The following is a 21,867-nucleotide window of genomic DNA, read 5'->3' as shown; positions in this document are numbered from 1 at the left end:
ATGATTATTTTTCTTATATTCAGAAAATTGTTCTTAAAAATAACGATAATACCGTCTGGATTGCAGCTACCTAGCTAGCAATACTTTTGTACAGCAGTGGCAACTTCTGCATAAACTATTGGTGCCCAAGACATACAGTGGGGACGGAAAGTATTCAGACCCCCTTACATTTTTCACTCTTTGTTATATTGCAGCCATTTGCTAAAATCATTTATGTTCATTTTATTTTCCTCATTAATGTACACACAGCACCCCATATTGACAGAAAAACACAGAATTGTTGACATTTTTGCAGATTTATTAAAAAAGAAAAACTATAATATCACATGGTCAGAAGTATTCAGACCCTTTGCTGTGACACTCATATATTTAACTCAGGTGCTGTCCATTTCTTCTGATCATCCTTGAGATGGTTCTACACCTTCATTTGAGTCCAGCTGTGTTTGATTATACTGATTGGAATCGATTAGGAAAGCCACACACCTGTCTACATAAGACCTTACAGCTCACAGTGCATGTCAGAGCAAATGAGAATCATGAGGTCAAAGAAACTGCCTGAAGAGCTCAGAGACAGAATTGTGGCAAGGCACAGATCTGGCCAAGGTTACAAAAAAATTTCTGTTGCACTTAAGGTTCCTAAGAGCACAGTGGCCTCCATAATCCTTAAATGGAAGACATTTGGGGCGACCAGAACCCTTCCTAGAGCTGGCCGTCTGGCCAAACTGAGCTATCGGGGGAGAAGTGCCTTGGTGAGAGAGGTAAAGAAGAATCCAAAGATCACTGTGGCTGAGCTCCAGAGATGCAGTCGGGAAATGGGAGAAAGTTGTAGAAAGTCAACCATCACTGCAGCACTCCACCAGTTGGGGCTTTATGGCAGAGTGGCCCGACGGAAGCCTCTCCTCAGTGCAAGACACATGAAAGTCCGCATGGAGTTTGCTAAAAAACACCTGAAGGACTCCAAGATGGTGAGAAATAAGATTCTCTGGTCTGATGAGACCAAAATAGAACTTTTTGGCCTTAATTCTAAGCGGTATGTGTGGAGAAAACCAGGCTCTGCTCATCACCTGTCCAATACAGTCCCAACAGTGAAGCATGGTGGTGGGAGCATCATGCTGTGGGGGTGTTTTTTAGCTGCAGGGACAGGACGACTGGTTGCAATCGAGGGAAAGATGAATGCGGCCAAGTACAAGGATATCCTAGGCGAAAACCTTCTCCAGAGTGCTGAGGACCTCAGACTGGGCCGAAGGTTTACCTTCCAACAAGACAATGACCCTTAGCACAGAGCTAAAATAACGAAGGAGTGGCTTCACAACGACTCCGTGACTGTTCTTGAATGGCCCAGCCAGAGCCCTGACTTAAACCCAATTGAGCATCTCTGGAGAGACCTAAAAAAAATGGCTGTCCACCAATGTTTACCATCCAACCTGACAGAACTGGAGAGGATCTGCACGGAGGAATGGCAGAGGATCCCCAAATCCAAGTGTGAAAAACTTGTTGCATCTTTCCCAAAAAGACTCATGGCTGTATTAGATCAAAAGGGTGCTTCTACTAAATCAGGGGTCTCAAACTGGTGGCCCTCCAGCTGTTGCAGAACTACAATTCCCATTAAGCATTGCAAGACTCACAGTTACAAGCATGACTCCCATAGGCAGAGGCATGATGGGACTTGTAGTTCTGTAACAGCTGGAGGGCCACCAGTTTGAGACCCCTGCACTAAATACTGAGCAAAGGGTCTGAATACTTAGGACCATGTAATATTTCAGTTTTCGCTTTTAATAAATCTGCAAAAATGTCACCAATTCTGTGTTTTTTTGTCAATATGGGGTGCTGTGTATACATTAATGAGGAAAAAAATTAACTTAAATGATTTTAGCAAATGGCTGCAATGTAACAAAGAGTGGAAAATGTAAGGGGGTCTGAATACTTTCTGTCCCCACTGTATAAAACCCACATACCTGTCACATATGAAACAGTATGGAAAATTATGTGACTACAATACATAATAAACAGGTGAAGTTATAAGTTATAAAATGGGGAAGCAGCATAGTGATGAGTATGCCTCATGTCAGCACATGAACCAACTGGTTCCTTATACTGCTTTTTTCTCTCCACACTAGCTTTGCTGTACTGGGGCTACAGGAGGCTTATACCAGCAAAAAATCAAGATACTTACACGGCTGGCACTTAAAAATAGGATTTTTATTACAGCTTACCTGTAAAATCATTTTCTTGGGACACAGAGCCTTAGGGTCGGTTCACACTAGGACGACTTTTCAGGCGACTTAGTCGCCTGACAAGTAGCGTCCCATTCTGTACAACGGAACCGTTCTAGTCGGAGCGACGCAAGTCGCTCCGACTTAGAAAAAGGGTCCTGTACTACTTTTGGGGCGACTTGAGGCGACTTGCATAGACTTCTATACAGAAGTCGTTTTGCAAGTCGCCGTGGATGTCGTGTGCAGGTGAGGCGACCTGCAAGTCGTGCCGCCCCTAGTGTGAACCGAGCCTTAAGTAATTACTTAATGTGTTATAGGCCACCTTTAGGTGTTGACACTCGTAAACCCAATCAAAGGAAGTTTACCCCCTATATAACCCCTCCTTCCTTCCAGGAGCACATCAGTTTTTGTAGCAAAGCAATATACTTAAATCCCAAAAAAGAGGGGAGGGATCTCTGTGTCCCATGATGTACTCCAAGAAAAGGATTTTACAGGTAAGCTGTAATAAAAATCCTATTTTCTTTATCGTACATCATGGGACACAGTGCCTTAAGTAATTACTTAATGGGACGTCCCATAGCAATGCCACTTGAGGGGTGAGAGAAAAAACCCGCAGGGTACACCCAGACTTGAGGATCTATACTGCTGCTTGCAGCACACTGCACCCGAAGGGGATATCCTCATACCTCCTTACATCCACCTGATAAAATTTTGTGAATGTATGTACTGAAGACCAAGTTGCGGCCTTACAGATCTGAGCCATGGAGGCCTGATGACACACTGCCCAAAAAGCACTAACCGACCTGGTAGAATGCGCCTTAACTTGAAAACGGGGGAATCTTACCCCTTAGATCATAAGTTTGAATTATCACTTGCCGAATCCACTTGGCGACAGTGGATTTCGACGTTGCCTGTCCTTTCTTAGGAACCTCTGGCAGAATAGATAAGACATCAGTCCTACGAATCTAAGCAGTTTTCTTTAAATAGATTTTCACTGCTCTCACCACATCAAGACAATGTAGTGACTTTTCTTCCCTGGAACATGGTTTTGGAAAAAACAATGGCAGGACAATATCTTGGTTCAGGTGAAAACCTGAAATCACTTTTAGCAAAAAGCCTGGACGATGGCGTAACACCATTCTGTCCTCATGAAAAATCAAATATGAATCTTTACAAGAAAGAGCAGCCAATTCTGAAACCCTCCTTGCTGAGGATATAGCAACCAAAAATATCAACTTGCTTGTCAGAAGGACTAGGGGAATCTGTTGTATCAGTTCAAACGGCTATTTTTGTAACACAGAGAAAACTAAGTTCAAGTCCCAAGGGTTCAAGGGAGGTTTGACGGGCGGATTAAGCTGCGTCACCCCTTGTATAAAGCCCTGGAATAAAGAAGGGGTAGCGAGTGGTCTTTGAAATAAGACCGATAAAGCTGAGACTTGGCCTTTAATAGTACTTAAGGCCAATTTAATTTCTACCCCTAATTGTAGAAAGGCAAGAATTCTGCCTATGACACATCTCCGAGGGTGCCAACCCTTGGATTCACACCAGGAAACGTAAGCCCTCCAGACTCTAATGCAAGGAAGACAGCTTCCAGAACTACATATTATAATCAGGGTAGAGATTACTGACCCGGAAAGCCCACGTTTCTTTAGAATGTGGGTTTCAATAGCCAAGCCATTAAATTTAGAGACCGTAATGAAGGATGGAATATCGGTCCCTGAGAGAGCAGATCTGGCCATAGTGGGAGGGACCATGGGCCCTCCACTGCCATCTTTACGATTTCTGCGTATCATGACCGTCTGGGCCATGCTGGTGCCACCAGAATTACCGGCTTTCTTTGCAGCTTGATCCTGCAAAGAAGTCGAGGCAGCAACTGAATAGGGGGAATGCATAGATCAGTGAGAACTGATCCCATGGGGTTACCAACGCATCCTTTCCGCATGCGAATGAATCCCTTGTTCTGGCCACAAATTTGACCAACTTCATGTTGAACCTGGATGCTAGGAGATCCACGTCCGGAGTCCCCCCATCTTTGGCAAACAGCCTGAAATATGTCGGGGTGAAGAGAACATTCCCCTGGGAATAACTTCTGGCGACTTAAGTAGTCCGCCTGCCAATTCTCTACTCCCGGACTGAAGACTGCCGAAAGGCATGGGACATTCCTTTCTGTCCAAGTTAGAATATGGTTCACCTCTCTGTGCTGAGAGACTTTTGGTGCCCCCTTGGTGATTGATATAGGCCACAGCTGTGGCATTGTCGGACTGAATCCTGACAGGACAATCCCGTAACCTGAAAGTCCAGGCTTTTAGAGCCAGACGTACTGCCCAAATCTCTAGGATATTGATGGGCAAGATTCTTTCGGTTCTTGACCACTGTCCTTAGACAGTTCTCTTTTCTAGTACAGCTCCCCAGCCTGAAAGGCTGGCATCCGTCGTTACCACTTTCCAGATGACTGGTCTGAAGGATCTTCCTTTTAGCAGATTCTGGGTTAGTAACCACCAAGTGAGGCTTTGGGACACTCTTGGGGACAGCTGCATTGGTAAGTCTAAAACTTGAATTGTTTTGTTCCAAGCAGACAGGGTTTTGCAACAATTGAACTGGGCATAGGGAACTGCTTCGAATGAAGCCACCATGGTTCCTAGCAACCTCATGCAGAGGCGAATGGAGGGATTGCCATTTGACCTGACCCTCCGCACAAGTTCTCTTATGGAGTTGATTTTTGCCCGAGGCAAGAACACCCTTTCCTGGGCTGTATCTATGATCAGACCCAAGTACTCCAGCCTTTTTAGCGGTATTAAGGAAGATTTCTCTAGGTTGAGAATCCAACCCAAACTTTTCAGATAGTTGGTTGTAGTGCATACGCTTTGCTCCAAATGAGCCACCGACTGATCTATAAGCAATAGATCTTCTAGGTATGCTACGATCGTTATGCCCTGTGCCCTTAACCTGGCTAGAGGTGGGGTCAGCACCTTGGTGAACACCCGTGGTGCTGTGGCTAGCCCGAAGGGCAGGGCTACAAACTGGAAATGCTGCTGTTCTACCTCAAACCGCGGAAACTTTTGATGAGCGGAAAATATAGGGACATGCAGATATGCATCCCTGATGTCGATTGACGCCGGAAGTTCTCCTCCTAGAAGGATAGAACTACTGACCCGATTGTCTCCATGCGAAAGGAGCGGATCTTTAGGAACTGATTCAGCTTTCTTAGATCTAGAATGGGTCTGATGTCTCCATTTGGTTTTGGTACCATGAAAAGATTTGAATAAAACCCCAGACCTTGCTCTTTGGTGAGGATCTGCATGACCACCCCTTGTGATATTAATCTGTCTAGTGCCTGAAACAAAGATTGCTTTTTCTCTCAGGAAACGAGACGGTGGAAAGTCCTGAAATTCCAGCTTGTACCCCAGCGTTACTGTGGAGATGACCCAACTGTCCTGAATTTCCTTTTTCCAGACTTCTGAAAATTGCAGAAGTCTTCCCCCCACCTTGGTGAGGGGGGTTGCCTCTTCATGATGAGGCTTTAGGATTCTGTTTTGCAGATTTCCTACCCCAGGGCTTCTTTTGAGCCTGGGTCTGACCCTGAGGTTTTACTATAGAGGAGGAGGCCGTCGCCACTGCCTAGAGGCGGAAGCCCCTGGCGCAGGGGAAAGAGCGCGTTTAAATAAAGGGCGTTTATATTTTCTTTTGACTGGTAAAAGAGTACTTTTCCCATTAGAAATTGTATTGATATATTTATCCAAGTCTTCTCCAAATAGTCGCTCCCCATGAAAGAGGAACCCAGTTAGGAGGTTTTTACATGGTGTTTCAGCTGACCAATTTTTCAACCACAGGATTCTACGCATATGTAGAAGCATAAGCGTAAGACGGAATGCCTGGTGAATAGAATCTTTAATGGCATCTATGGCAAACCATGCAAAGGATGGGAAGGTTTTAAATAACCTAAGGAAGAGGCCGAGTTTTCATGAGACTCTGAGGCAGCATGAAAGTGGAACAAACCATTTCTGTAAAAGATTATATCAGCAATTTCTCGGATTGAGAACCTAAAAAAAGGTTCATCTACCGTTGTTTCCTCTGCAGAGGAATCATCGGTTTGCTTTTCTTCCTGATCGAATGAGGGTAACACCTCATAATGGGGGAAGGGGACCTAGTCCCCTTCCTATCCAATTGAATGGAGGATGCGATTAAAGCTGCTAATCTTTCTTCCAGACCCTGCAGGGTGGAGGAAAGAACATCTTCAGTCACGTATACAGGTGCTGAGATGTGAGAGGCAGCTGCACCATCAATTTGTTCCAATGGCTCACCCTGAGTTGCCATAATTGGTAATTCATGCGAGGATGACAGCGTGGAAATACAGCTCGAGATCCCAATGCCTGGGGGTGTAAACAAGGAAAAGGGCGCCTCTAAGTATGTATCATAAAACAATTTAAACAACAATATCCACTCACATGAAAGAAAGAGGAGTAGCATTCAGGTCCATAAGCTGGGCTGATAAGATGGTATGGGACTGCAGGTCACAGCAGATCCTGTATGGCTGGCACCACATCAAATCCAGGAAGGAGAGGGTGAAAATGGCTGAGCACAGCGCAGACTCCTTCAGTGTTCCCGGCTAGATGCCTATCGCAGTCCGGTGGAGTAATAAAAAGTCCATCAGATGAAGATAGGGGTTCCAGTGAGGGGGGATGGACATCAGTGCGGATGGCTCTGTGGTGTGGAGAGAGACACGCCCGTGTATCCGGATCGAAAGCGAGGCTTGGGGAGCAAACACAGGACGGCGCCCAGCCGTGACGTCATACACATGCATGTGTTTGCTCCCCAAGCCTCGCTTTCGATCCGGATACAAGGCCGTGTCTCTCTCCACACCACAGAGGCGGAACGAACGCTGTGGAGATACAGCGCGGCTCAGCCATCCGCACTGACATCCATCCTCCCCTCACCGGAACCCCTATCTTCATCTGGTGGACTTTTTATTACTCCACCGGACTGCGATAGGCATCTTGCCAGGAACATTGAAGGAGACTGCGCTGTGCTCAGCCATTTTCACCCTCTCCTGCCTGGATTTGATGTGGTGCCAGCCATACAGGATCTGCTGTGACCTGCAGTCCCATACCATCTTCTTAGCCCAGTTAATGGGAACCCATACGTGTCCCACAGCTCATGTTTACCTGTGTGCAGGCAGCTTGTTTCCTCCTCATCAGCAGAGGAGAGACTGTCACAGCTGTATTTATCTGCTTTTAGCCTGGCGTCCGTCCTCGTGGATGTTCACGGCACCTGTGTTCCGGCGCCGTCCCCTCCCAAAAAATTCCACCCCCTTTTTTATTTAAATTGTTTCCCGCACCAGAGCGTGGTGTTTTTCGGGTCCCAGACCCAACACGAGGGGGGAGGGGAGGCAGAGACTCCTGCAGTGAGGCACAGATATGTAAAAAATACAGCCACAGTAACAAACTTTTAGCGGTAAAATAGCGGGACCTCTGCATCCCCCATGTCGGGGGGGGGTGGGGGGTAATGTAAGGGGGGTGCAGCGCTGCTGTCCCCCTAACCCTCTGGTCCCATCAGGGGGAGAAAATGAATTTTTTGCAGATTTCTTTTTTACTTTGCAAATCTCCCTCAACACGCTGTGCAACCAGGCACGGATTGAGCTAACAGTGTAGACAACAGAGTAAGGTAAGTCAGGTCCATAAATATTGAGACATCGACACAATTCTCATCTTTTTGGCTCTATACACCACCACAATGGATTTGAAATGAAACAAACAAGATGTGCAGACTTTCAGCTTTAATCTGAGGGTATTTACATTCAAATCAGGTGAACGGTGTAGGAATTACAACAGTTTGTATATGTGCCTTAACAATCATCCATCAAACTTTCACTTTTTAATACTTGGTTGCAAGTCCTTTGCAGTCAATTACAGCCTGCAGTCTGGAACGCATAGACATCACCAGACGCTGGGTTTCATCCCTTGTGATGCTCTGCCAGGCTACTGCAACTGTCTTCAGTTCCTGCTTCTTCTTGGGGCATTTTCCCTTCAGTTTTGTCTTCAGCAAGTGAAATGCATGCTCAATTGGATTTAGGTCAGGTGATTGACTTGGCCATTGCATAACATTCCACTTCTTTCCCTTAAAAAACTCTTTGGTTGCTTTCGCAGTATGCTTCGGGTCACTGTCCATCTGCACTGTGAAGCGCCGTACAATGAGTTCTGAAGCATTTTGCTGAATATGAGCAGATAATATTGCCCAAAACACTTCAGAATTCATCCTGCTGCATTTATCAGCAGTCATATCATCAATAAATACAAGAGAACCAGTTCCATTGGCAGCCATACATGCCCACGCCATGACACTACCACCATGCTTCACCGATGAGGTGGTATGCTTTGGATCATGAGCAGTTCCTTTCCTTCTCCATACTCTTCTCTTCCCATCACTCTGGTACAAGTTGATCTTGGTCTCATCTGTCCATAGGATGATGTTCCAGAACTGTGAAGGTTTTTTTAGATGTTGTTTGGCAAACTCTAATCTGGCCTTCCTGTTTTTGAGGCTCACCAATGGTTTACATCTTGTGGTGAACCCTCTTTATTTACTCTGGTGAAGTCTTCTCTTGATTGTTGACTTTGACACACATACACCTACCTCCTGGAGAGTGTTCTTGATCTGGCCAATTGTTGTGAAGGGTGTTTTCTTCACCAGGGAAAGAATTCTTCGGTCATCCATCAAGGTTGTTTTCCGTGGTCTTCCGGGTCTTTTGGTATTGCTGAGCTCACCGATGCGTTATTTCTTTTTAAAGGATGTTCCAAACAGTTGATTTGGCCACACCTAATGTTTTTGCTATCTCTCTGATGGGTTTGTTTTTTCAGCCCAATGATGGCTTGCTTCACTGATAATGACAGCTCTTTGGATCTCATATTGAGAGTTTACAGCAACAGATTCCAAATGCAAAAAGCACACTTGACATGAACTCTGGACCTTTTATCTGCTCCTTGTAAATGAGATAATGAGGGAATAACACAGACCTGGCCATGGAACAGCTGAGCAGCCAATTGTCCCATTACTTTTGGTCCCTTAAAAAGTGGGAGGCACATATACAAACTGTTGTAATTCCTACACCATTCACCTGATTTGGATGTAAATACCCTCAAATTAAAGCTGAAAGTCTGCAGGTAAAGCACATCTTGTTCATTTCAAATCCACTGTGGTGGTGTATAGAGCCAAAAAGATTAGAATTGTGTTGATGTCCCAATATTTATGGACCTGACTGTATGTGCATAGACCCCATCTAGTGGAGATTTTAAGGCATGACAACATTTTTTTTCCTTTAATGGAAGAAATACATAGATATTTTTAAATACCTAAGTTTATTCCCTTACCTTATCCTCACCGCAGGATTTTGCTGAATTAACAGAAAATCCAACCTTCACCCATCACGGCGGGCTGCATTTAGCAAACCTTCAAGGACTGGGTCCCTAAAACGGGGTTCCAACTGCCTTTGTCTATGTACAAGCACCCCATCAGGAAGCTTTAGGAAATGTAACGAGACTAAGCCCTGGGTTCCTGGGGTCCAGCCCTACAAAGAGAGGTGTTACAGGCAAAACCTCATGCTTCGGATACGAGGTCCCAGGTACCATCAATCTTAGGCCTCAGTGGCACTTTGAATGGATCTGGCTTCTTTTTATGGAGGAATTTAAATCCAGCATGGATCCCTCTTGGGGCTCCTCAGAGCACTTCTTCACCAACTTCGTGACCAACACCTTAGACACTGGCGAAAAAACTGATGTGCTCCTGGAAGGAGGAGGGGTTATATAGGGAGTAAACTTCCTTTGATTGGGTTTACCAGCGTCAACACCTGCAGGTGGTCTATAACCCATTAATTACTCTGTGTCCCATGAAGTATGATAAAAAAATATAATTTTATGATGAATCGATGATTATAGATCTGCATTCCTCTATTTTATATCTGCCTAGAGTTCAGCTGTAGCATTTCTTTTACCTTAAATGTGGGTAGGCGGATGGTCTTCAACATGTAAAGACAAAAAGCTATACCAAGAATATCCTGGAGAATCCAAGCCCACCTAAAAGATAAAATACTTTATTATTACAGATTCTTAAATGGCTTTTTAAAAATAATTTTTAGGCTGGTACACTTTAGTACTTACTGATCTTCATTTCGATATACTCCCCATAATACACTGACAGCAATACAGAATGACGCCAGCAGGAGTTTCCATATAGGTGGTCGATTGTGAAAGTATGGAAGGTTATTGTCTGGAATTCTGATAAGGAATGTATAAATGTAGTGCAGATTATTGTCTGTAATTCTAATGCAAATTTGTAAAAAAAAAATTATGGTAAAGATGAAAAAAGTGATACATAAAAAAGTGATACAGAAATAATTGTAAAATTAAACAGAAAAGTCAATTTCATCTTATCCAGTATACATGAGAGTGTATTTCCTGGGCATCTTCTATAAATAACCTGTATACTGCTGCCCAGTTATGATATAACTCCTATCCGGTTCTCATGTATTATACAAACAACACAAAAAAGGGAATGAAGAAAAAAGTGTCTTGTCAGTAAACATGGGTAAATTAAATTTGCAGGTAAGCACAAAATGTTATAACTTGTGTATCCTTTTAGCTAAAACCAAACATATTATATCAAGGGAAATAAAAAAAAACTCCCACAAATGGGGGACAAACCTGGCCACAACTAAGATGCAGGACTAGTGAGAATCCATGTGGGTAATTGTTACTAAATTTACCAATATAATTTTGGCTCTCAAGTCTTCGTATAAAGTACTCATGCATTGGTAACTACAAGAATTTCCCACACAATACTCTCCTGCCTCGAAACTTGCTGCTTGCACCACACAACACATTTGCCACCCACAAATAATGAATTTCAGGCCCAAGGTCTTTGGCCTTAACCCATAGGCCCCTTTCACACGATTGGCCCGCAAAGATCCGCCTTTCCTGAGCGGGCCACCCATTGACTTGTATGGGCAGGCAGATGTCAACGTAGATGTGTCCGCTGACACCTGCCTGCCATCCGATAAGATCAACTGAAAACAGACAGATGGCGATACGTTCGCCATCCATCCAGTGTATCGGATGGAATCGGATAAATATGGACATGCTCTCCGGTTTCATCCGATCTTCCCATAGAGAACAGCGGGGCTCTGACAGGTCCATCCCTGCAAGGTGAGCAGAGACGGATCCTGTCATCCACAGCTTAGCGGGAATCAACAGAGCGTTCCCCCGCTGAGCGGATTCCGCCCCATGTGAAAGGGGCCATAGTCTCTTCTTCAATGTTGTTTAACGAAAAAAACCCATGGAGGGCACTTCTGTATAAACCATTTGTGCGATCGGGAGGCCCGGTGTCCGTTCGGCTGCCTTCGGCGGCTGGGGGCGGACTGGAACGAAGCTGCGAGCGGCTTCGTTCCAGCCTTCTTGTTGTAAACGCGGAAGCGACGTCATGACGTCACTTCCCGTTTACTCGGCTGCCAATGGCGCCGAATTGAAAAAAGTACACAGTATTCAGAATCGCCGTTTTCGGCGATCTGAATACTTTGAAGTGTAAAGGAGGGATGGGGGGTCTTTTAGACCCCCCATCCCTCCATAAAGAGTACCTGTCACCACATATTACTGTCACAAGGGATGTTTACATTGCTTGTGACAGCAATAAAAGTAAAAAAAAAAAAAAAAAAAAAAAAAATTTTAAACACAATTTATAAAGTACAAAAATAAATAAAATAAAAAAAAAAAAAAAAAAATTTTTAAAGAGCCCCTGTCCCCGCGAGCTCGCGCAGCGAAGAAAACGCATACGGAAGTCGCGCCCGCATATGTAAACGGTGTTCAAACCACACATGTGAGGTATCGCCGCGATCGTCAGAGCGAGAGCAATAATTCTAGCCCTAGACCTCCTCTGTAGCTCAAATCTGGTAACCGTAAAAAATTTTTAAAGCGTCGCCTATGGAAATTCAAAGGTACCGTAGTTCGTCGCCATTCCACGAGTGCGTGCAATTATAAAGGGTGACATGTTTGGTATCTATTTACTCGGCGTAACATCATCTTTCACATTATACAAAAAAAATTGGGGTAACTTTACTGTTTGGATTTTTTAAAATTCATGAAAGTGTCACTTTTCCAAAAATTTGCGTTTAAAACACCGCTGCACAAATACTGTGTGATAAAAAATATTGCAACAATCGCCATTTTATTCTCTAGATTCTCTGCTAAAAAAATATATATAACGTTTGGGGGTTCTAAGTAATTTTCTAGCAAAAAATACGGATTTTAACTTGTAAACACCAAATTTCAAAAATAGGCTTAGTCATGAAAGGGTTAAAGTTATGCTATGTGAATGGGAACACATAAATATAAAAGTAGGTGTTATCCCAATACAGTAGAGTACAGATAAAATACAACAGTGCTCTAGTTTCTTACCTGCACTTGCCATATGGGATTCTGCGGACAAATGGAAAGAGACAACTGTATAGACCGATGGATGCAGCCAAACAGAAAATTGCAATGATTACATAAACTGCAAAAAAAAATAAAAATAAAATAAAAATAAAAAAAGTGATGCATATGCACTTTTTACTACACATTTTTAAAATACTGTTGAAAACAATCACAGCAAAATATTTCTGGGGCTAAGCCACATGTGATAGCCTATACTGTATATACATTTTGCTAAATGTGAATTGATTGTCTGCCAATAGCAGTTGTATTTTAGTGATTAATATCATCAGTCATTGATTCATTCACATTGGGTCCTCTTAATGCAATCAGTTTTTGAAAGGAATGCATTTCCATGGAAACAAACAATATATTAAACGATCTTAAAGTTATGCATATAACCAGAATAAAGGATATTTAATGTATGCGCTAGCTAATGGTAATAAATCTACCAACCAACCATCCAGTAAAATAAAATGCAGTTCCTGGGAGCTAGCTTTTAAGAAGCAGCAGGATACTTCCTCAAAGGGAAGACTGGTATTATACAGTGGAACATCATGCTGCCATAAGTCGATACCACACCAGATTTAATCCAGTGATACAAAAACTGTGTGCCACTTGAAGAATTCAGAAAGAGAGCCCTATTTTTATGTAGTAAGTGGGAAAATGCCATTAAAACATTAATCTTTCCACTGCCAGACCAATTCTCCCATTTTTCACACACATGCCACAAGGGCACATTATTGCTGTGAAAATTGACTAAAGACCCCCAAACGATATATATATGTTTTTAAATAAAATGAACATTTAAGCAGATGACAAAAAGTAAAAGCACTGGTGTAAGACGGCTCTAATAGGTACAGGTACCCGGTTTGATCAGGGAACAATTTAAAGAATATGTTACACTAACATTTCATATTCCTGATGTGTACCTGCTGTACCATGTACTTGTATGAAAAAGTATCAGGTTCTCTTTGTATTGTTTCCTTTGTGTGAAATACCCAGTGTTCCTGCCAGTCCCTTGGCTTTCCTATTAAAAACTGATCACACCAGGCATGAGAGCACGGCATGGTCAGTTTTCTAACTTTGCTGGGAACTCAGCCTTCTTTTCTCCAATGATCAGACTTGTACTGACAGCACCCCCCTACACAGCCATTCAATGGGAAGATCAGTGTCCTGCTGTTTCACTTCCCGTAGCTCTCTGAGCTCCTTATGCAGCTGATAACAGAGGGTATGTGATCACTTATAAAAAAGAAAAAGAAAAAGGTATATACACATACATACATAGACAAACACACACATACACAGTATGTCACAAAAGTGAGTACACCCCTCACAATTTTGTAAATATTTTATTACATCTTTTCATGCGACGACACTGAAGAAATGACACTTTGCTACAATGTAAAGTAGTGAGTGTACAGCTTGTATAACAGTGTGAAATTGCTGCCCCCCCCCCAAAATAATTCAACACAGCCATTACTGTCTAAACCATTGGCAACAAAAGCGAGTACACCCCTAAGTGAAAATGTCCAAATTGGGCCAAAAGTGTCAATGTTTTGTGTGGCCACCATTATTTTCCAGCACTGCCTTAACCCTCTTGGGCATGGAGTTCACCAGAGCTTCATAAGTTGCCACTGAAGTCCTCTTCCACTCCTCCATGACGACATCACGTAGCTGGTGGATGTTAGAGAGCTTGGGCTCCTCCACCTTCCGTTTGAGGATGTCCCACAGATGCTCAATAGAGTTTAGGTCTGGAGACATGCTTGGCCAGTCCATCACCTTTACCCTCAGCTTCTTTAGCAAGGCAGTGACCGTCTTGGAGGTGTGTTGGGGGCTGTTATGTTGGAAAACTGCACTGCGGCACATTTTTTCTAAGGGAGGGAATCATGCTCTGCTTCAGTATGTCACAGTATATGTTGGCATTCATGGTTCCCTCAATGAACTGTAGCTCTCCAGTGCCGGCAGCACTCATGCAGCCCCAGACCATGAAACTTCCACCACCATGCTTGACTGTAGGCAAGACACACTTGTCTTTGTACTCCTCACCTGGTTGCCGCCACACACGCTTGACACCATCTGAACCAAATACGTTTATCTTGGTCTCATCAGATCACAGGACATGGTTCCAGTAATCCATGTCCTTAGTCTGCTTGTCTTCAGCAAACGGTTTGTGGGCTTTCTTGTGCATCATCTTTAGAAGAGGCTTCCTTCTGGGACGACAGCTATGCAGACCAATTTGATGCAGTGTGCGGCGTATGGCCTGAGCACTGACAGGCTGACCCCCCACCCCTTCAACGTCCACAGCAATGCTGGCAGCATTCATACGTCTATTTCCCAAAGACAACCTCTGGATAGGACGCTGAGCACGTGCACTCAACTCCTTTGGTCGACCATGGCGAGGCCTGTTCTGAGTGGTACCTGTCCTGTTAAACGACTGTATGGTCTTGGCCACCGTGCTGCAGCTCAGTTTCATGGTCTTGGCAATCTTTTTATAGCCCAGGCCATCTTTATGTAGAGCAACAATTCTTTTTTTTCAGATCCTCAGAGAGTTCTTTGCCATGAGGTGCCATGTTGAACTTCCAGTGACCAGTATGAGAGAGAGCAATAACACCAAATTTAACACACCTGCTCCCCATTCACACCTGAGACCTTGTAACAATAACGAGTCACATGACACCGGGGAGGGAAAATGGCTAATTGGGCCCAATTTGGACATTTTCACTTAGGGGTGTACTCACTTTTGTTGCCAGCGGTTTAGACATTAATGGCTGTGTGTTGAGTTATTTTGAGTGGACAGCATATTCACACTGTTATACAAGCTGTACACTCAATACTTTACATTGTAGCAAAGTGTCATTTCTTCAGTGTTGTCACATAAAAGAATATAATAAAATTTTTACAAAAATGTGAGCAGTACATTTATTTTTGTAAGATACTGTAAATATTACACACACAAAGGTTTTGAATTTCATTTCTATTTTAAACTGAATGAGTTGTTTTACAAGGTGAGGGTTCACATAGTGTATACTTTAATGTTTATGGGACACCCAGAGACACTGCTGGCTCATTAGGAATAATGGTGATTGGACAGGTAAACCTTTTTTCAAATGCTACCGTTTTGAATTTGATGAGCTGGTGGCTAGGTGGTGTCTGCAGCCAGTATCTCCTACTTTGTGCCCCACAAGCCTACAAATGGTCACTTATGTGATTCGTGGCACATAACCAGACTGCTCTATAGAACCTATGGCCAGCTTGAGACCAGCTTTAATAAATGACACTAAAATCATCGCAGATGTCAGAATTTTTTTTTATGCGCAAATTAATGCACATTTCAAATAATGTACACAGAGAAATAAAGCAATGCAAGTTGCACCATTTTGTACTGGGCTTGTTCTTCCTAAGGATCATCTAATGTGAGAATTGTGTAGGGCATTTACAGTTTGGTAAGCATGAAAAGAACAAGCAAGAGAAATATCCAGCCACTGTTTCTTCACCTAAGCGATCATAGAATTGGTAGAGAAGAATCAACATTGAGCAGCACATGACCACAAACACACAGATCATGACAGGCGTAACATCCACAGTCTCATCATCATGTTTCTTATCAGATCCATCATCCCTCTTATGCTTCATGTACCGCCTGCAAGTAAGAGAAAGAAAAACATTTGTTACTCTTATGTTTGCTTACAAACAGATTTATTTTGTTTTCTAAAATTAAAAGTACAACTAAAGCCAAAATTTTTTATACATTTTTTTTGGCTAGAGTGGCGAGGCATTAGAAGACTATACTGCATTTGTTCCGTTTACCATTATCATTATAAAAAAGAAAATCCCAAATTTTAGGTTGCCCCCAGAAAAGTAATAGAGGGGAAATCATCCTATGGGGACACTAGTTCTGGTGACCTGGGGGTCCCCAAGGGATTTTCTTAATTTGCAAGGATTTCCTCTCACTTCTTGTTTTGTTTAGGCTATGGGACAGGAAGTGAAGTGAAATCTCCTCAATGGGACACAGATGGCAAAAAATTAACTGACAGGAGTTATGACACTCCCTTACTCTAGCCAAAATGAAAAAAAAAGGTTTTGCCCATAGTTATACTTTAATGTAGAGAAGGGTTTAAAAAAAAAAAAAAAATTAAGTGTCACTAAGATTTTCGGAATCAAAAATTAGGCCTAAACTATATGAGTGACTTTGATCTGAGTGCTTTAACTTCTTGCTGCCAATCACCTCATTTGCAATATATCAATGTCAATCTGTTGCAAATTAGGTGGTATCACAGGCAAGAATGGGTGAACACCACCCCACTGTTAATTTTGACGTCAAATTTCGATTTAGGTTTAGTCATAGTCTTTTGACTAAATTTCATTTTTAGTTGTATTTTAGTTGACTAAAATCTGTAGTACATTTTAGTCGACTAAAACCTCCTGTACCCACCTGAACTTCCACTTCCCTCTGAGCTTTGCTGGTCTGTTAAAGCCCCAGCCCGACTCTATTGGCAAGCTGTATTGGCTGAGAGAAGCAGGCTCCCTCTGTCTGCCTGCTGCCTGGGAGTTCTGGGACAATGCCCTGCAGACCACAGAAGAGAAACTCCTCCATCGGATTTGTGTCTGTCAGGATGTGATGTGGTGTGGTGAGTGTATCCCCTCCATCAAGGTAGCAGTGCTTAACACTATGTAAAATAACAGCCTTCCCAGACCATCCAGTTCTCTGCCCTGTGCACTCCCATTTACTTCTCCATCCCCACTTGCAGGTCATCTCCCCATCCCCAAAGTATAATGCACCCTGCCCTGTGCACTCCTTCACTCTCATTTACTTCCCCATCCCCACATGCAACCTGGCGTTACAGCCAATAGAGTTTACAAGTTTGTTTTTTTTAATATTTATATATATTTTAAAGTTTGTCAAAAAGCAATATTTTTTTTTGTTTGTGAGACTTAGTTTTAATCATAAAAACATTATATATCACAACAGGTAAATCTGTGTCTGTAGTGCACGTTCAAACTTTAATACCATATTCGATTTTTACTCCAGTAGTGTATAATGAGTTTGGCAATTTCTAGAGAAATGCTTAAATAATGCATTACAATTTAGCTAAACCCATTAGATTTTAGTTGACTAAAACGTACTGGAGATTATAGTCAACTAAATGAAAATTGGAATTGATTTTCGTCATAGTTTTCATCAATTGACTTAGTTAGAACTTTATTTTCAATTCGTTTTCCTTACTGAAAACATGCAGCTGGCGAAAACTATGACGAACATATGTTTGGCAGTGAAATTAACACTGCACTGGCCCCATCAAACAGAAATAATGTGTAAATTATTGCAAAAGTAAAACTATATCAATTTAGAAACACTTAGGACCGGTTCACACAGGGGTGGCTTGAAAGTCGCCCGACTCTCGTCCGACTCTGAAGCCGCCCTGTACAGAGTGACTTCAGTGCGGCTTGCAAAACGACTTCTGTATTGAAGTCAATGCAAGCCGCTCCGAAGTCGCCCCAAAGTAGTACAGCAACCTTTTTCTAAGTTCTGAGTTGCTCCTATTAGAACGGTTCCATTGCAATGCATGGAGAGCGACTTTTCCCAACTAGAGATCCTGCCAGTAGCAGCCCTCCATTCCTAAGTACACATCTTACCTGGTAGCCAAACCTCATTATTAGTCTCAGCTTTCCATGAGCGTTTTTATATGTGAGATGACTGATGCTCAGGGCTCTCGCATTCTCTTTGCTGTGGAAGCCTGTTGCTGGGTGAAAAGGCTGAGTGTTGACAGAACATAAAAAAAGGGTACAAAAGCTGCCAGTTTGTATTTGGGTACTGATTATGAAGAACCCTTCAAGAACGGACCTGAGTTTAGTAAGTGGCTTGGATGAGCAATTGCTGTGCATAGTCCTCCTGGAGTAAAAACTTTACTTTTGTTTCTTGCCTTGCTGAAAAAGTGCAGGACAAACCTGCTTAGACTGTTCCTATGCGTCCCTGTCTAATGCATGGTTTACCACTGCTAAAACCAATTGAGCATGTTCCCCTTACAAAAATATATATACACACACACCAATTAGCCATAATATTATGACCACTGACAAGTTAAGTAAATAACATTGCTTATCACCTTACAATGGCATCTGAAAGTCGGTGGGCTATATTAGGCAGGAAGTGAACATGCTGTCCTGAAAGTTGATGTGTTGAAAGCAGAAATAAATGGGCAAGTGTAAAAATTTTAGTGACCTTGACAAGGGCCAAATTGTAATAGCTAGATGACTGGGTCAAAGCATCTCCAAAAATCTGCAGTTGTCAGACCCTACTAAAAGTGGCCTAAGGGAGGAACACCAGCGAACTGGCATTAGGGTCATGTGTGGCCAAGACTCACTGATGCACGTGGGGAGTGAAGGCTGGCCTGTGTAGTCTGATTCAACAGAAGAGCTACTGTAGCTCAAATTGCTGAGAAAAGTTAATGCTGTTTCTGATAGAAAGGTGTCAGAATACATAATGCATTGCAGTTTTCTGCATATGAGGCTGCGTAATCGCAGACTGGTCAGGGTATGATGACCTGTGTCCACAGCCAAAAATGCCTCAAATGAACCACGGAGCAATGGAAGAAGGTGGCCTGATCTGATGAATCACATGCTTCCTTTTACATCATTTGGATGGCCGGGTGCTTGTGCATCGCATGTACCTGGGGAAGGGATGACAGCAGGTTGCACTATGGGAAGAAGGCAAGCTTGCGAAGGCAGTGTGATGCTTTGGCCAGTGGTGCCAATGCCTCAATGGGTCAAGGCTGTTTTGAAGGGGAAAAGGGGGGAACCTACTCAATAATAATTGGGTGGTCATAATGTTGGCTGATCGGTTTATATATAATCACCTATCTATAAGTCAGCTTACAAATATATGCTAAACAACAGTGGCCATAGGGAAGGAAAGGTTCTTTCTTCATACTGTAACATTCTCACTTTTTTAATAACTAAAGTCGTAACAATTTATTCTGTATTCCACTGCAGCATAAACATTTTTCTGTAATAACAAATGAAACGACAGACATAATGTTAGTCCAAATGCCTATTCTAAACATAACACCTAAAATATACTTACTTTTTAACATCTCTGCTACCTGCCCAATAGCCACCAATGGCTACAGTTCCTACAGCCATTACGAAAATGATGACCATGTTGTAGTCCAGAACAGGCTCATTTGGTGCATACATGGCCACTTTCACTGAGGGACCGAATGTCTAGCAAAAAAAGGTGAGAGAGTGTGGTCAGCTAACAATTAAGTATGCAAGGTACATTTCTTAGGAAAAGCTATAATTAAATTAAACTCAATCTTTATTACCCTTGGAAATAGAAAGTAAAGAACAGTAGACAATCAAATAGGTTAAAATATATTATGTCAATGAAGTATGATAAAAAAAATTAACTTCAAAAGGGGTCTGCCCATTTGGTAGTCAGATGTTATTTATTAATATGATGCTTAAGATACTTCAGATGTACTGTATCAGCATTTTTTTCCTTACCTTACTGATATCCAACATATCACTGTAGCTAAGTAGAGCCACTGGAATATCAATCTCTTCATACTGACTACGATTACCGCCAGGAGGGACCTGAAAATAGTATTAACACATTCAATACTAGACAAAGGTATTATTAAAATCGAGTTCCACCCACTTTTACAACTCTTCAGCATCCCTCACTAAACTGTGCACTGTAAACGAATTGGATATTTAAAAAATTTTTTTCTCAGCACCTACTGTATATCTGCTGTATTCATTTTTCACTTCCTCCTCCCTGGCCGTGGCCCATCGCATCATTTTCTGTTTGCAATGCCTTCTGGGAAGGGGCAGCAACTTCCTCTGACACTGCTGTTGCTATGAAAACCTGACCTGAAACCTATTACACTGCTTGTGCTGCACTGAGCATGTGTGAGATCTGCAAGGATGAGATTCAGGAAGAAATACAGTCTGGCTTCAGATGCCCACACTTAAGATGGCCACAGCCTTCTGTAAGTTTATAAAATAAACTACTGCTATAAACTAACAAAACAGACCTTAGTTTACAGACTAACTTTACTAGAATACATTAAGCTTGTGTATTATAGGGGTATTTTTATTTAAAAAGTATAATTTCGGCCGGAACACCACTTTAAATTCAATTATCATTAACATTCTCAGGCTAAAGAAACCATTAAAACTCAATGATATTTGTGGTTTTGGATGCTTGTGGCTTTTTAGGGGCTTGCATACATGGGTATTTGTGTCAGAAATTGAAAGGCAAAAGCAACTGAACTCCAAAGGTTAGACCATGAGCTGCCTGAATTGATCTTCACTGCCACCTTTAGACTATTTCTGGTACTGCAATTCTGCCACTGTAAGCGGCACACCTGACTCTTGTTTAATATCTACTGTATATAGGAAATGCAGTAATTCCATCCAGGGCCTGATTGACAGATTCTTAAGCTGGGTACACACTAAGAAATTTGAAAGAAAAATTACGTACGAGGAATGATCGACCGATTATTATTTGCTCGTTAGTTTAGTGCTTTTGACAGCCGATTAGGGTGGGGAAAAAAAAAAAAAAAAAAAGAGTGCCAGGCTAGAAAATTTTTACTGTACGTGAACATATCGTCTGATTTTCACTCAATGTGTACAGTAATCATACAGAAATAATCGAATACAGAAAAACATGCATGATCACAAGCAAAGAACGAGCCAGAAGAACGTGGCAACAAAACATATAAATCATACACAAGAAAGAACATTTGCCTTTGTCGTTCGAGAATTTTTGTACAAGCTAATTCCATTGTCAGTTACATCATGATACACACCCTTGTGGAAAAGCTGATGACCGTTCATCTGATTTTCTCATACTGTGTACCCACATTTAGTCCACTTGATTACACTGCATTTAAACTGGGTTCACATATGTCCAGGCGCGGTTTTAGTGCGATTTTTAAAAGGAGTCTAATGCAGTTTCGTTCTTCGGTTTAGGTGCAAATTTTTACATGAAATCACACCTGAACCAGACTGAGAAATGTACAGGACTCTTTTTTAATACAGACTGCTGCCGGCCCGGACATATGTGCTGCTTAGAAAGTCAGGTAGGTTCACATGTCATGTAAATTGGATGTGGTTTAAAACGCATCCAATTCTCATATATGTGAACCAAGCCTTAAACTTGACATCTGCAATATAACCTCTGCCTGTCATTTGCA

At 42.4% G+C, this 21,867-nt stretch overlaps 1 protein-coding gene across 2 annotated transcripts in view; it reads right to left on the bottom strand.

Annotated features, from left to right (window-relative positions):
- Positions 1-21,867, bottom strand: part of SPPL2B (signal peptide peptidase like 2B) — a 69,027-nt gene that overhangs the window by 17,892 nt on the left and 29,268 nt on the right. For both annotated transcript variants that reach the window (XM_073598850.1, XM_073598840.1), the window contains exons 4-9: positions 20,171-20,260; positions 19,749-19,888; positions 16,162-16,307; positions 12,650-12,746; positions 10,361-10,477; positions 10,195-10,276 (exon numbers count right to left, since the gene is read on the bottom strand). In XM_073598850.1, coding sequence (XP_073454951.1) covers positions 10,195-10,276; positions 10,361-10,477; positions 12,650-12,746; positions 16,162-16,307; positions 19,749-19,888; positions 20,171-20,260 — 672 coding nt within the window. The remainder of the gene's footprint in view (positions 1-10,194; positions 10,277-10,360; positions 10,478-12,649; positions 12,747-16,161; positions 16,308-19,748; positions 19,889-20,170; positions 20,261-21,867) is intronic.

This window comes from Aquarana catesbeiana, linkage group LG01, assembly GCF_042186555.1.
Source record: "Aquarana catesbeiana isolate 2022-GZ linkage group LG01, ASM4218655v1, whole genome shotgun sequence".
Classification (NCBI taxonomy): Eukaryota; Metazoa; Chordata; class Amphibia; order Anura; family Ranidae; genus Aquarana; species Aquarana catesbeiana.
Note: the sequence above shows the minus strand (reverse complement) of the source record. Positions and strands in the feature narration are given on the sequence as shown.